The sequence below is a fragment of the Pyrus communis genome, chromosome 13, assembly GCF_041283825.1.
Source record: "Pyrus communis isolate YQ-2024b chromosome 13, ASM4128382v1, whole genome shotgun sequence".
In the NCBI taxonomy this organism is placed as follows: domain Eukaryota; kingdom Viridiplantae; phylum Streptophyta; class Magnoliopsida; order Rosales; family Rosaceae; genus Pyrus; species Pyrus communis.
The window spans coordinates 8002062-8013831 of NC_142577.1; the positions used below are offsets into that span (position 1 = coordinate 8002062).

General features: G+C 40.6%; 1 protein-coding gene across 1 annotated transcript; it reads right to left on the bottom strand.

Moving 5' to 3' along the window:
- Positions 1–883: 883 nt before the first annotated feature.
- Positions 884–3318, bottom strand: LOC148691698 (uncharacterized). The gene is made up of 3 exons (XM_088683391.1): positions 2142–3318; positions 1803–1994; positions 884–906 (listed from the first exon to the last, which is right to left on the bottom strand). Exons 1-3 carry the CDS (start codon positions 3316–3318, stop codon positions 884–886), a joined length of 1392 nt encoding a protein of 463 aa, XP_088539517.1.
- Positions 3319–11770: the final 8452 nt, after the last annotated feature.

Consider the following 11770-nt stretch of genomic DNA (forward strand, 5'->3'; position numbering starts at 1 on the left):
CATGCGACGATAAGCAAATGTACCAAAGGGACATGTAAAAGTAGTCTTTTCTTGATCATCCGGTGCAATAACAATTTGATTATACCCAGAGTATCCATCAAGAAAACTATAAAATGAATGACCCGCTAACCTTTCCAACATTTGATCTAGGAACGGCAATGGGAAGTGGTCCTTCCTCGTGGTGGCATTTATCTTCCTATAGTCCGTGCATACACGCCAACCGGTTTGGATTCGGGTAGGCACTAGCTCATTCTCTGCGTTCTCCACAACCGTCACTCCAGATTTCTTCGGCACGCATTGGATAGGCGAAACCCACTTACTATCCGAGATAGGATAGATAACTCGACAATCTAACAGCTTGATTATCTCCTTCTTCACAACTTCCATCATCGGAGGGTTAAGACGGCGTTGAGCCTCTCTAGTTGGTTTGGCCCCCTCCTCAAGAAATATATGATGCATGCATGTGGCGGGACTAATGCCTTTGATATCGGCCAACGTCCAACCGAGGGCAGATTTGAACTCCTTCAAAACTCGAAGCAACTTCTCCTCCTCTTGTGCCGTGAGGGAGGAGGAAATAATGGCAGGTAGTGTTTCATTTTCCCCCAAGAAAATGTACTTCAAATGGCTTGGCAAAGGCTTGAGTTCAAGGATAGGTGCCTGAATTATAGATGGAAGCAATTTGTTAGTCGAAATGGGAATGGACTCACGGTTAGTGTACTTACCATCAAGCTTAGGTGAGGACTCAAGGGCAGCAACCAACTCCATACATTCCTCACTAGGATGCACGGCATGGAGTAGAGAGTGTGTGCCGTGAGCATGCATGCAATCTGCCCCCTTTGTGTTGAGTTCCATGCCTCGTGTAATGACTTTTTCAAGCGCATCGTCATTCAAATCGTCGAGATATCCCTGAGCCAAAGAGTCAATTATATCAATAGAAAAGCATGAATGGTCCTCACTAGGGTATTTAATGGAATCAGAAAGACTAAAATTAACAACTTCCCCATTGAATTCCATGGACAAAGTTCCACTATACACGTCAATCTTCGTCTGGGCCGTCTTCATGAATGGCCTTCCAAGTAGAATGGGCAGCGAAGGAGCATGGTCCGATTCATCCATTTCGAGGACATAGAAATCTGCCGGGAAGACCAAATGATTAACCTGCACAAGAACATCTTCCAAAACTCCCTTTGGATAGGCGTTAGATCTATCGGCCAATTGTATTATTACCCCATCATTTTTCAATGCTCCTAAGTTCATAGATGCATAAATGGAATATGGCATAACATTTATAGAAGCACCTAAATCAAGCATGGCAGATTCAAATCTAGTATTCCCAATGACACAAGGAATGGTAAAGCTACCTGGATCCTTGCATTTGGGAGGTAGTTTGCGTTGCAAGATGGCGGACACATTCTCACCTACCTTTACCACTTCCTTACTCGACATCCTCTTCCTAGTGGTACACAACTCCTTCAAGAACTTAGCATACCTCGGAACTTGCTTGATTGCATCTAACAAAGGTATGTTAACTTGAACTTTCCTAAAGGTTTCAAGGATATCCTTTTCTGCCTCTTCTTTCTTCGTTTGCCTGAACCTACTAGGAAAAGGAACATTTGAAGGGAAAACATTAGTAGGAACTGAATTTAACACATTTTTACCTTTATTGGCCGAATTGGGCAGATTTGGGACCATAGGGACTTGCGGCAAAGGTGGAATCACCTTTGCCGTGGGTTGCCTTGATTCCTCCTCTTCAATTCTTCGTTTTTCCTCCTCTTCGGGGCTTGATGGTGATGGTGTAGGACCTGCCCCGACTTCTTTTCCACTTCTCAAAAGTATGGCCTTTGCGCTTTCGAAGCCTCCCTTGGGGTTTGGAATGGTGGAACTAGGGAGTTGTCCGGGATCTCGAAACTTACCTACAAACTTGGCAATCTGCCCAATTTGTTTCTCAAGTTGATCCACCCTCTTATCTTGGTTTTGCATAGCCTTCGCTTGATCTTCCTGCCCATTAGACAACTTAGTTAGTATCTTCAGAAGTGCATCATTGTCAAGAGACGTACCTGAGGCACTTGGGCCGGATTGGGCTTGATTTTGGGGTGGGCCGTAGGTTTTGGGAAAGAACCCCGGGGGTTGTTGCCTAAAGCCTCCTTGGTTCTGAGGTTGCTGGGAATCCCTCCACTTGAAATTTGGGTGATCTCGCCACCCCGGATTATACGTGTTGGAGTATGGATCATGTCTTGACTGATTTTGGCTTTGAAACCCAATGGCATTCGCACTCTCCCATCCGCCATTCTCAATGAGTTGAGGACACTTTTCTGAGGCATGTCCTTGGATAGAACATACGCCACATACCACAGGTCCTTGCATCTTCATTCCCTCGGCCATCTGTGAAACAATAGAAGTAAGATTAGCCAATTGTGAATGAAGATCGGACGTTGCACTTACCTCATGTACTTGGTGCCGTGGAGGTCCTCTTTGACCTACTCCCTCATACTGTTGAGCATTCAATGCTCGGTTAGCGATCAAGACCTTGGCATCCCTGGGCGTTTTGTCCACCAATGCTCCACCTGCCGATGCGTCAAGCATTTGACGTTCTAGAGGTAGGAGACCCTCGTAGAAATATTGCAAGAGCAACTCCTCCTTCATCTGATGCTGTGGACAAGAAGCAACAAGTGATTTAAATCGTTCATAATACGTAGGAAAAGACTCACCTTCTTCTTGCTGGATTCCGCTTATCTTTTTGCGTAGGAGGATGATGCGAGAAGTTGGAAAGAACTTCTCCAAGTACGCTCTCTTCATACTCTCCCAAGAAGTGACAGTGCCGGGAGCTAGCTCGTACAACCAATCTTTGGCTTTGTCCATCAAAGAAAATGGAAAAGCCTTCATCTTCAAGATATTTCCGTCAACAGTGACGGGAGTCATACTAGAACAAACTACTTCAAATTCCTTCAAATGTTTGTTAGGATCTTCCATGGACAAGCCATGGTATTTAGGAATATGATGAAGCAAACTTGATTTTAATTCAAACTCATCCGTCTTACCTTGGGCAGCCGTGGGGTATTGAATGCACAAGGGTGCGGCATTATCCAAACCTGAGGCGGAAAGCTCCTTGAGTGTACGGTTGTCCACCGCCATGCCTTGGACTTCTTCAAATATCCCTGCCGTGGCTTCCTCCTCCTCTTCTTGTACGTTTTCTTCAAGGTCAGATTCGGAATTTGGTGGATGGTGTTCTTGCTGGTTTCTAGCTCTTCTCAACTTCCTCTCAAAATCGTCGTCAAAATCCAAGATGTTCGCACGAATCGGTTGAGAGCTTCTAGTCATACATTAGTACCTAAGAAACAAGACACAAAATTAGGTCAGAACTTAAACAAAATCAGAAACAAAGTGAAATAAAAGAAATAAAAACAATCCAAGGGATTAGCAAAATTGCTAATCCCCGGCAACGGCGCCAAAAATTTGATGCTAAATAGATAAGCACACAAATTAAAACCCTCTTGTGACAATTGTAGTATATGAATAAGTAGGGATCGTTCTTAACCAGGGATTAGGAGGGATTGCAAAATCACTTGGATACTGACTCAAAAACGTAAAATAAAGTTTGAAACACTAAACTAGACTCAAAGAATGCAAAACAAAACAATAAAAACACTAAAACAAATCAAAAGACTCAAAACAGCCCCAAAACACTCAAAACTGCCTTAAAATCACTTTCTGGGCAGTTTTGAGCACTTTGGTAACTTTGGACGAAATTGGGTAATAGAATGAATCAAAATGCTTAAAAACACAAACTAAGATACTTTCTAACTAAATTGGACACAAAAGTAAGGGGGGATTGAATTTTTGACGAAATTAATTAAAATGCACAGATTGTAGAATTAAGGCAGATTGTAATGAATGTGGTGAACTATGGATGATGGAATAGCTAAGGGGTTTTTCTCCACACATGTCACACTTGCATACACTTTGATTTTCAGTTGTTCTTCCAATAAATTATAAATACTCAACGCCCCAAATTAACCGTGAATTGCACTAATTAACCCTCAGTTTTTCCACAAGTTATTAAGTTGGATGATTGCATACGACAACCCAAAACATTCCCTACAAGTTCCCTACATGAATTGCATAATAGAGATACAAGCAAGAATCATTAAGTTCTATGAAAAACATAAGCATTGACGAAGCATTCGTTACTATGAATTGCATGAAACTTATGCTAAGAATTCATTCAACGCGGTCGTTTTCAAGCGACCTTCACTACTTGTGATTATAAGATTGTAACTATTAGGTGAAACTCCCTCATAATCTAGCATCATATTCATGCATGAAAACTAAGCGTGCACTCTCAATCAACATACACAAATAAGTTATCAATCAAATAGATGAACGAATTGAATCCACAACTTATGAAATAACAACTGAATGTAATCAAATCATATTGCAAGCATGTACATGGTTTCGAATCACCCCCTAGCTAACTAGGGGGATTTAGCCTCTCATGTTCACAAAAAGAGAATTACAAATGAATTTAAACATAAAGCACAAAGGATTGATTACACCTAGAACGCCCAACGAATCCACGTGAATTGGTGCGCGTCGAAGCTCCTCTTTCCTCTTCTCCTTTCTGCGGCAGATTGGTTAAATGGTGTTTTTGGGTGATTTTCTGGTTTAGGGTTGGAGTTATGGTGATAAGGTGGTGCGGCAAGGTGGTGGAGTGATGGAGGAAGGTTTGTATGGTGGCTGGAATGGTGGAGATGGCTGCGGCAAGGTTGGATTGTATGTGGAAGATGGCTGGAATGGAAGGTTTTTGGGTTATGGTGGCTGCGGCACTAGGGAGAGAATGGAGAGAATGGATCCTACGACCTGAATGAATTAGGTTGTATATGTGGCTGAATGAATATTAGGTGCGGCTTAAGGTTATGGAATGAGAGGTGTATGGCTGAATAGAATTTAGGGTTAGTGGAATGCACGGTTTGAAGGAGGGAATTAGAGAGAATGGTGCTGAAAATTATGGGAGTGACGGCTAGGGTAGTTTTTGGTGTGAAAGTGGCTGATTAATATGAATGGATGGCTACAGATTAAAGGGTGAATTAAAGGGTGTGGCTCAGATGGATTTAGAAAGCTTTAGGGTGAAATATGGATGGGGGCTTGCGGCTGCAAGGGAATTAGGTTAAATGGCTCATGGAATGCACGGTTTTAGGGAGGAGAATGGGAAAGAATCTGTGATGGTGGCTGATTAGTTTTTTAGAATGAAGGAGAGGGGGGTCACGGCTTAGGGTTTAGTTTAGGGTTTATGAGGATGAATGGCTAAGATGGTTTGATGAATCAATCAATGGGAGGCTACGGCTTAAGGGGGAGAATGTGAATATGTGGCTGAATGGGAGAATGAAAAGTGACGGCTAGGTTTGAATTTTGGGAGAGAAATAGGTTTAATTCAGAAATAAAAGGCAAGGTGGCTGCAAGGTTAAAGAGGCTAGGGTTTAAGTGCATCAATTGGGCCCAAAATGCCCTCCCTTGCACGGCAAGGGAAGGGAACTAGGATTAAGGCACGGCAAAGGAAGGGAAATAGGGTTAGGGCCATGGTTTTGTGTCCTAAAGTGCCAACAAGGACTTCAAAGTGGCTAGAAAATACGGACGTTTAAGATTAGGAAAGGTTACCAAAACGGGAAACTTAGGGTCAACTTTCCTAAAATAGGAAGCCTTGTTTGAGTAGGATTCTTCGTTTTGGTAAGAATTCATCGTTGGCGTAGGAATTCGTCGTTTCTTCAAGTCTTCAACTCATTCATTCCTCTTTCGCTCCAAAAGACTCCAATTTGCATCTTCTTGCACACTTTGGCCTTATAATCTGAAAATACACAAAAGTGGCCTTAAACACTGAAATAGATAAGTAAACACAACATAAATGCACGAGAACAAGCTAATTAAGTCGCATGAATATGCTCCTATCAGGAACTTGTAGGGAATGTTTTGGGTTGTCGTATGCAATCATCCAACTTAATAACTTGTGGAAAAACTGAGGGTTAATTAGTGCAATTCACGGTTAATTTGGGGCGTTGAGTATTTATAATTTATTGGAAGAACAACTGAAAATCGCTTTGTGTGCAAGTGTGACATGTGTGGAGAAGAACCTCCTAACTAGCCTTTTATCCATCCTTTTTATCCAAAAACATTCTACAATCTGTTTAGTTTAAGTTTCTGTGCATTTAATTTATTTTCGTCAAAAAATTAAATCCCCCTTTACTTTAGTGTCCAATTTAGTTAGAAAGTATCTTAGTTTGTGTTTTTAAGCATTTTGATTCATTCTATTACTCAATTTCGTCCAAAGTTACCAAAGTGCTCCAAACTGCCCAGAAAGTGATTTTAAGGCAGTTTTGAGTGTTTTGGGGCTGTTTGAGTCTTTTGATTTGTTTGAGTGTTTTTATTGTTAGTTTTGCATTCTTTGAGTCTAGTTTAGTGGTTCAAACTTTATTTTACGTTTTTGAGTCAGTTTCCAAGTGATTTTGCAATCCCTCCTAATCCCCGGTTAAGAACGATCCCTACTTGCATCTTTACTACAATTGTCAAAAGAGGGTTTTAATTTGTGTGCTTAATTAGTTAGCATCAGTTCTTTAAGCTTCTTTTGTGTGTTTTCAGGTTCATGAGACGTATTTGGCGAAAGGATGCATTTTGGAGCCTTTTGGAGCACTTTTGGGCACAAATTGGATAGCTTATGCTTGGAGCAAAAGGAATGGATGAAATTGAAGAGTTGATGTCGCAAGGATTCCTACTACGACAAGGATTCCTACTACGATGAGGATTCCAATTACGAGAAGGTTTCCAAATTGAAGGAGGTTTCCCACTCACATGAGGATTCCTAGTTGGACGAGGATTCCTAAACACACAAGGATTCCTACTTGAAGTAGGAAAGTTAAGCCAAAGTTTCCTATTTTGGTTGACCTTTCCTAAATCAAGAACGCTCTAAGTTTTAGCACTTAAGATGGCTCCCAAGCACCCTTGGACAACAAACAAAGGTTCTTTGCAAACTTTCCCTTCCTTGCCGTGCAAAGAAGGTTGTTTCCCTTTCTTTGTGTAAACTTCCCTATTTTCCATATGTGTTAGGACCTTTCCCTTATTCTAATACCTTTTCCTTTGTGCCTTACCTTTCCTTAAACTTTATGCCACACCTTCCCTTGTGTTTCCAGATTTTAATTTCTTATTTCCTAGTTTAATTCACTTTCCTAGTTCTAAAACTTTCCCTAAAGTCCTAATTTCTGATTTCTAGCATGGAATTGACTTTTCCTTCCTTCTTTTGCACCAATTTCGTTTCTTACCTTAAATTCCCTTTCCTTGCTGTGTAAGGGGTTTAATTTCTGATTCCTTGCAAGGCAAGGACATTCCTTATTTGTTTAAATTCGTGCATCCCCTTTTTCTGAAATTATTTGGACTTTATTCACTTACCTTTTCTATTTAGACTAGGAAATCTGAATTCAAACTTAATTAGGTATGTTATTAACTTCCTAAAACACATATATTCAGCCCTTGGCCGAACCCTAGAGTATCATTCACCAGAGAAATTCGTCCATTCTCTCCCACACACATCCATTCATCCCAAAACATCATAAAACAGCCCAGAAACACAACCAGCCGCACCACCTTCTTCCACCCTCTTTGCCGAGTTCTCCACCACCTTCCAACCATCAAACACTCATCCACACCCAACCTACACCCCTTGCCGTGCCTCTAACCACCCTAAAATCCATTCTACATCATCAAAACAGCCCAGTGATAGGAGCATATTCATGCGACTTAAATGGCTTGTTCTCGTGCATTTACGTTATGTTTCTTTAGTTATTTTAGTCCTTTATGCTTCTTTTGTGTGTTTTCAGGTTCTAAGGGCAAAGTATGCAAAAAGGTGCATTTTGGAGTAGTTTGGGGCGTTAAATGGATTGCATATACTTGAAGCCAAGTAGATGGATGAAATTGAAGACCAAAGGAGGCCCTTTGTACCAGAAATTCACACCAACACATCCCATTTCATATTGCATTCCAATCATTCCAGCCAAGCCACATGCACTCCCTTTAATTTATTCAACCTAGCTGTCAAAGCACATGCACATTCACCCTAATCATTCAACCAACTTTGCACATGCATTCATCATCATAACCTAGCTGTCATTACCCTTTAATCACATGCATAAATCAGCCACATGCATCTCCCATCACCATTCCAGATTTCCACCAAGTTCCTAGCTGTCATATTCCCTCCTTTTCACCTATAAATAAGCATCCATTGCAGCCACAATTCATTCATTCCCATTCATACACAATTCACTCTTCCATTTCAGAAATTCATTCATTCAACCACACATCCACACCATCAAACTATCCTTAGACCTTGTGCTACAACGAAGAGGAGGAGAAGAGTGCCTAAACGTTCATACAATTCAAGTTTGAGTTGTTGGAATGTTTAGGTGTTTCTTTTCCTCGATTACAATGTTTAATTTCAATTCTCTTTGTTTTGTACGTATGAGCAACTAAACCCCCCTTGGCTAGGGGGGGATTCGAAATATATGTTTATGCTTGCATTTTGATTTGATTACTTCTAATTGCGTTTCATAAGTTGTGGATTCAATTTGTTTAACTATTTGATTGATAACTTATATATGTATGTTTATTGAGAGTGCACACTTAATTTTCATGCATGAATATGACGCTAGAATATAAGTGAGTTTCACCTAATAGTTACGAACTTATATTCACAAGTAGTGGAGGTTGCTTATAAACAATCGCGTTAAACGAATTCTTGGCATAAGTTTCATGCAATCATAGTAACGAATGCCTCGTCAACACTTATAATTTTCATAGAGCGTAATGATTCTTGCTTGTATCTCTATTATGCAATCATGTAGGGGACTTGTGGGGAATGTTTTGGGTTGTCGTATGCAATCATCCAATTCAATAACGTTAGGAAGATATGAAGGTTAATTAGTGCATCACGGTTAACTTGGGGTGTTGAGAATTAATGGTTTATTGAAACGCAATTGGAAATCGTTTTATTATGCAAGTGTAACATGTATGGAGGTGAACCCCTTAGCTAGCAATCCATCACATTCATACTTACAATCTGTTTTAATTAGAATCTGTGCAATTAGTTTAATTTCGTCCAAAACTCAATCCCCCCATACTTTAATGTCCAAATTAGTTAGAAAGTGTTTTAGTTTGTGTTTATAAGTGTTTTGATTCAAGTTATTACCCAAATTCGTCCAAAGTACTCAAAGTGCTCAAAACTGCCCAAAAAGTGTTTTTAAGGCAGTTTTGAGTGTTTTGGTGCTGTTTTGAGTCTTTTGGTTTGTTTTGGTGTTTTAAAGTTTAGTTTTGCATTCTTTGAGTTTAGTTTAGTGTTTTAAACTTTATTTTACGTTTTTAAGTTAGTTTCCAAGAGATTTGCAATCCCTCCTAATCCCCGGTTAAGAACGATCCCTACTTATATCTATACTACAATTGTCAAAAAGAGGGCTTAATTTGTGTGCGTATAATTCTCGCATCAAATTTTGGCGCCGTTGCCGGGGATTAGCATATTTGCTAATCCCTTGGATTGTTCGTTTCTGTTATGTATTTTAGTTTTAGTTTTTTTTTATTTGTGTTTTGTTTGTTGAATTCAAGTACTAGAGAAGCACAACATGGCACTTGATAATGCTTCTCTATTGTAACAGCTCATGGAAAGGTCCCAAATGCAAAGCGTTGATATATTTGATCTTCAATCAAGGAATAACGTGTTTTCCAATACTTACAATTCAGATTGGAGTGATCATTCAAACTCTATATGGTGGGAACCTCAACATATTCAACAAGAAGGATATTGGCAGCCCTATGAGGAGTTCTATTCAACGTCTATGCATCCACCACAACCTCATATACAATATGCCCAACCAAACTCAGGTTTGTCAATAGATTATAATCAAGCTCTTAATGAATTAATTTCTTTGGTGCAGGGCTCACAAAACCAACTCGAGGAGGCTCAACAAGGAGAATATTGGCAACCATATGAGGAGTTCTATACAACACCTATGCAGCCACCACAACCTGCCCAAACAAGTTCAAGTGAGTCTTTGTATAATGATACGGTTAGTACGTTACTCACCAATTTGTCTCAGGGGCAAGAAGATCAAAACAAAGCAAGGCAAAATCAAGACAAAAGGTTGGACAACTTGGAGGAGCAAATTGGGCAGATTATGGAGTTCATGAAACAAATTCAAGAGCAAAGTGAACTCTCCAACTCAACTATTGAAAACTCGAAGGAAGATTTTGAAATCCATAATGCTATCACTTTGGGAAGTGCTATGGAGGTTGGAGCTGACCTAAAAATGTCCAAACATAGCCTAGAAGTGGATGAGGAGCTGCTAATTGAGGAAGAGGAAACACCTTTGCCGCAGGCACCTATTGCTCCTACGCCATCCAATTCAGGTAAGGTTGTTCCAAAGTTAATTATTTCTAACCCCGTTCCACTGAATGTCCCTATTCCTTGCAGGATCATGCAATCCAAGGAAGAAGAGGGTGAGAAAGGCATCTTCGAATCCTTTCCAAAGAATCAAGAGCAAGATGTGACGGGGGAATATCAAGAATTCGTCAAAGAGGACATATTTGAAACCACAAAACCCAAAGAAGTTGAATTTGACGACATTGGACAAGTCATAACCATCACATGCAATCTGGCCAAGTCCAATATCCCTGAAACTTTCAAGGGAGTGGTGTTTGTCATTGAGTTCTTGTCGGAGCACACAGGTAAGCCGCCTCCCCGAATTTCAATTTTGTTTTATACTGATATGCTGTTAATGATCCAGGCACCCACTCTAGAATTTAAACCATTACCGGATCATCTCAAGTATCACCCCCCATTCAAAGATAAATTCCATGCCGTGGGTTCCAATTGAGCCTAAGAAGGCTTCGTCCGGCTGCAAGACGTAAAAGAAAGCGCTACTTGGGAGGCAACCCAATGCACTGAATAAAACAAAGCTTGTTCATTAATTTTCGAGAAATTACAAATGTATCTAACAAAGAAAGAGAAAGGTGGAGCCTGCACAAGGGTTGTGTACGTGAGGCCCCACTACGTGGCAACACTCTCGGAGCAGGAGGCATCGGAGCAGAAGGCATCGGAGCAAGAGGCATAGGAGCGGGAGGCACCGAAGATAGATCATTCAAGGCCCCAATCCTTGGTGGAACACTGGATGACCCAGGGAAAAGGTGCCTCTGGAAGAAAGCCGCAAGCCTTTGACGGTCATCAAGCTCATCAAGCTTCCTCTTCATGCCTGTCGAATAATTGTTGGCAAGCACGTGCAAACTTCGGTTCTCGTACTTAAGCTGTTTGATCTCCTGCTTAAGACTCTCCACCTCCGCCATCAAGGATTCAACCTTACGGGAGCGAGCAAGTAGGCGTTGGCCCATGTTGGATGTTGAAGTAATTTCCTTCCTAGATGCTAAAATAGGTTTAGTATAATGGCACAAGCAAGGGTGTCGAATCCACAGGGACTAATTGGACCTATATAATCACTTGTTTTGCAAGAACTCTATGAAATGAATCAAACTAAGCAAATTAGGCAGATTTGTTGTTGTAACTTGAAAGCATAAGAAAATGATGTAAATACAAATAAATGAATCAACAACTAATAAAATGGGATAGTATCAATGGAGATGAAGCTAGGGATTCGGTTTCACCATTGCTTAAACCAAGTCCATGTTTGTTAAGTTAGTTTATACTCAGCTATCTACTTATTTCTTGAGTTTGTTTCACTTAGATATG

What these genes read in the sequence shown, in the direction of transcription:
- LOC148691698 (XM_088683391.1), bottom strand. Translation starts at nt 3,318, where the DNA reads ATGACTAGAAGCTCTCAACCGATTCGTGCGAACATCTTGGATTTTGAC. An exon ending in GCAACCTCAGAACCAAGGAG is followed by an intron (nt 1,995 to 2,141) that starts GCTTTAGGCAAC and finishes ATGGGCAGGAAG; the next exon opens with ATCAAGCGAAGGCTATGCAA. An exon ending in TGGAAAAGAAGTCGGGGCAG is followed by an intron (nt 907 to 1,802) that starts GTCCTACACCAT and finishes TCTTTGGCTCAG; the next exon opens with GGATATCTCGACGATTTGAA.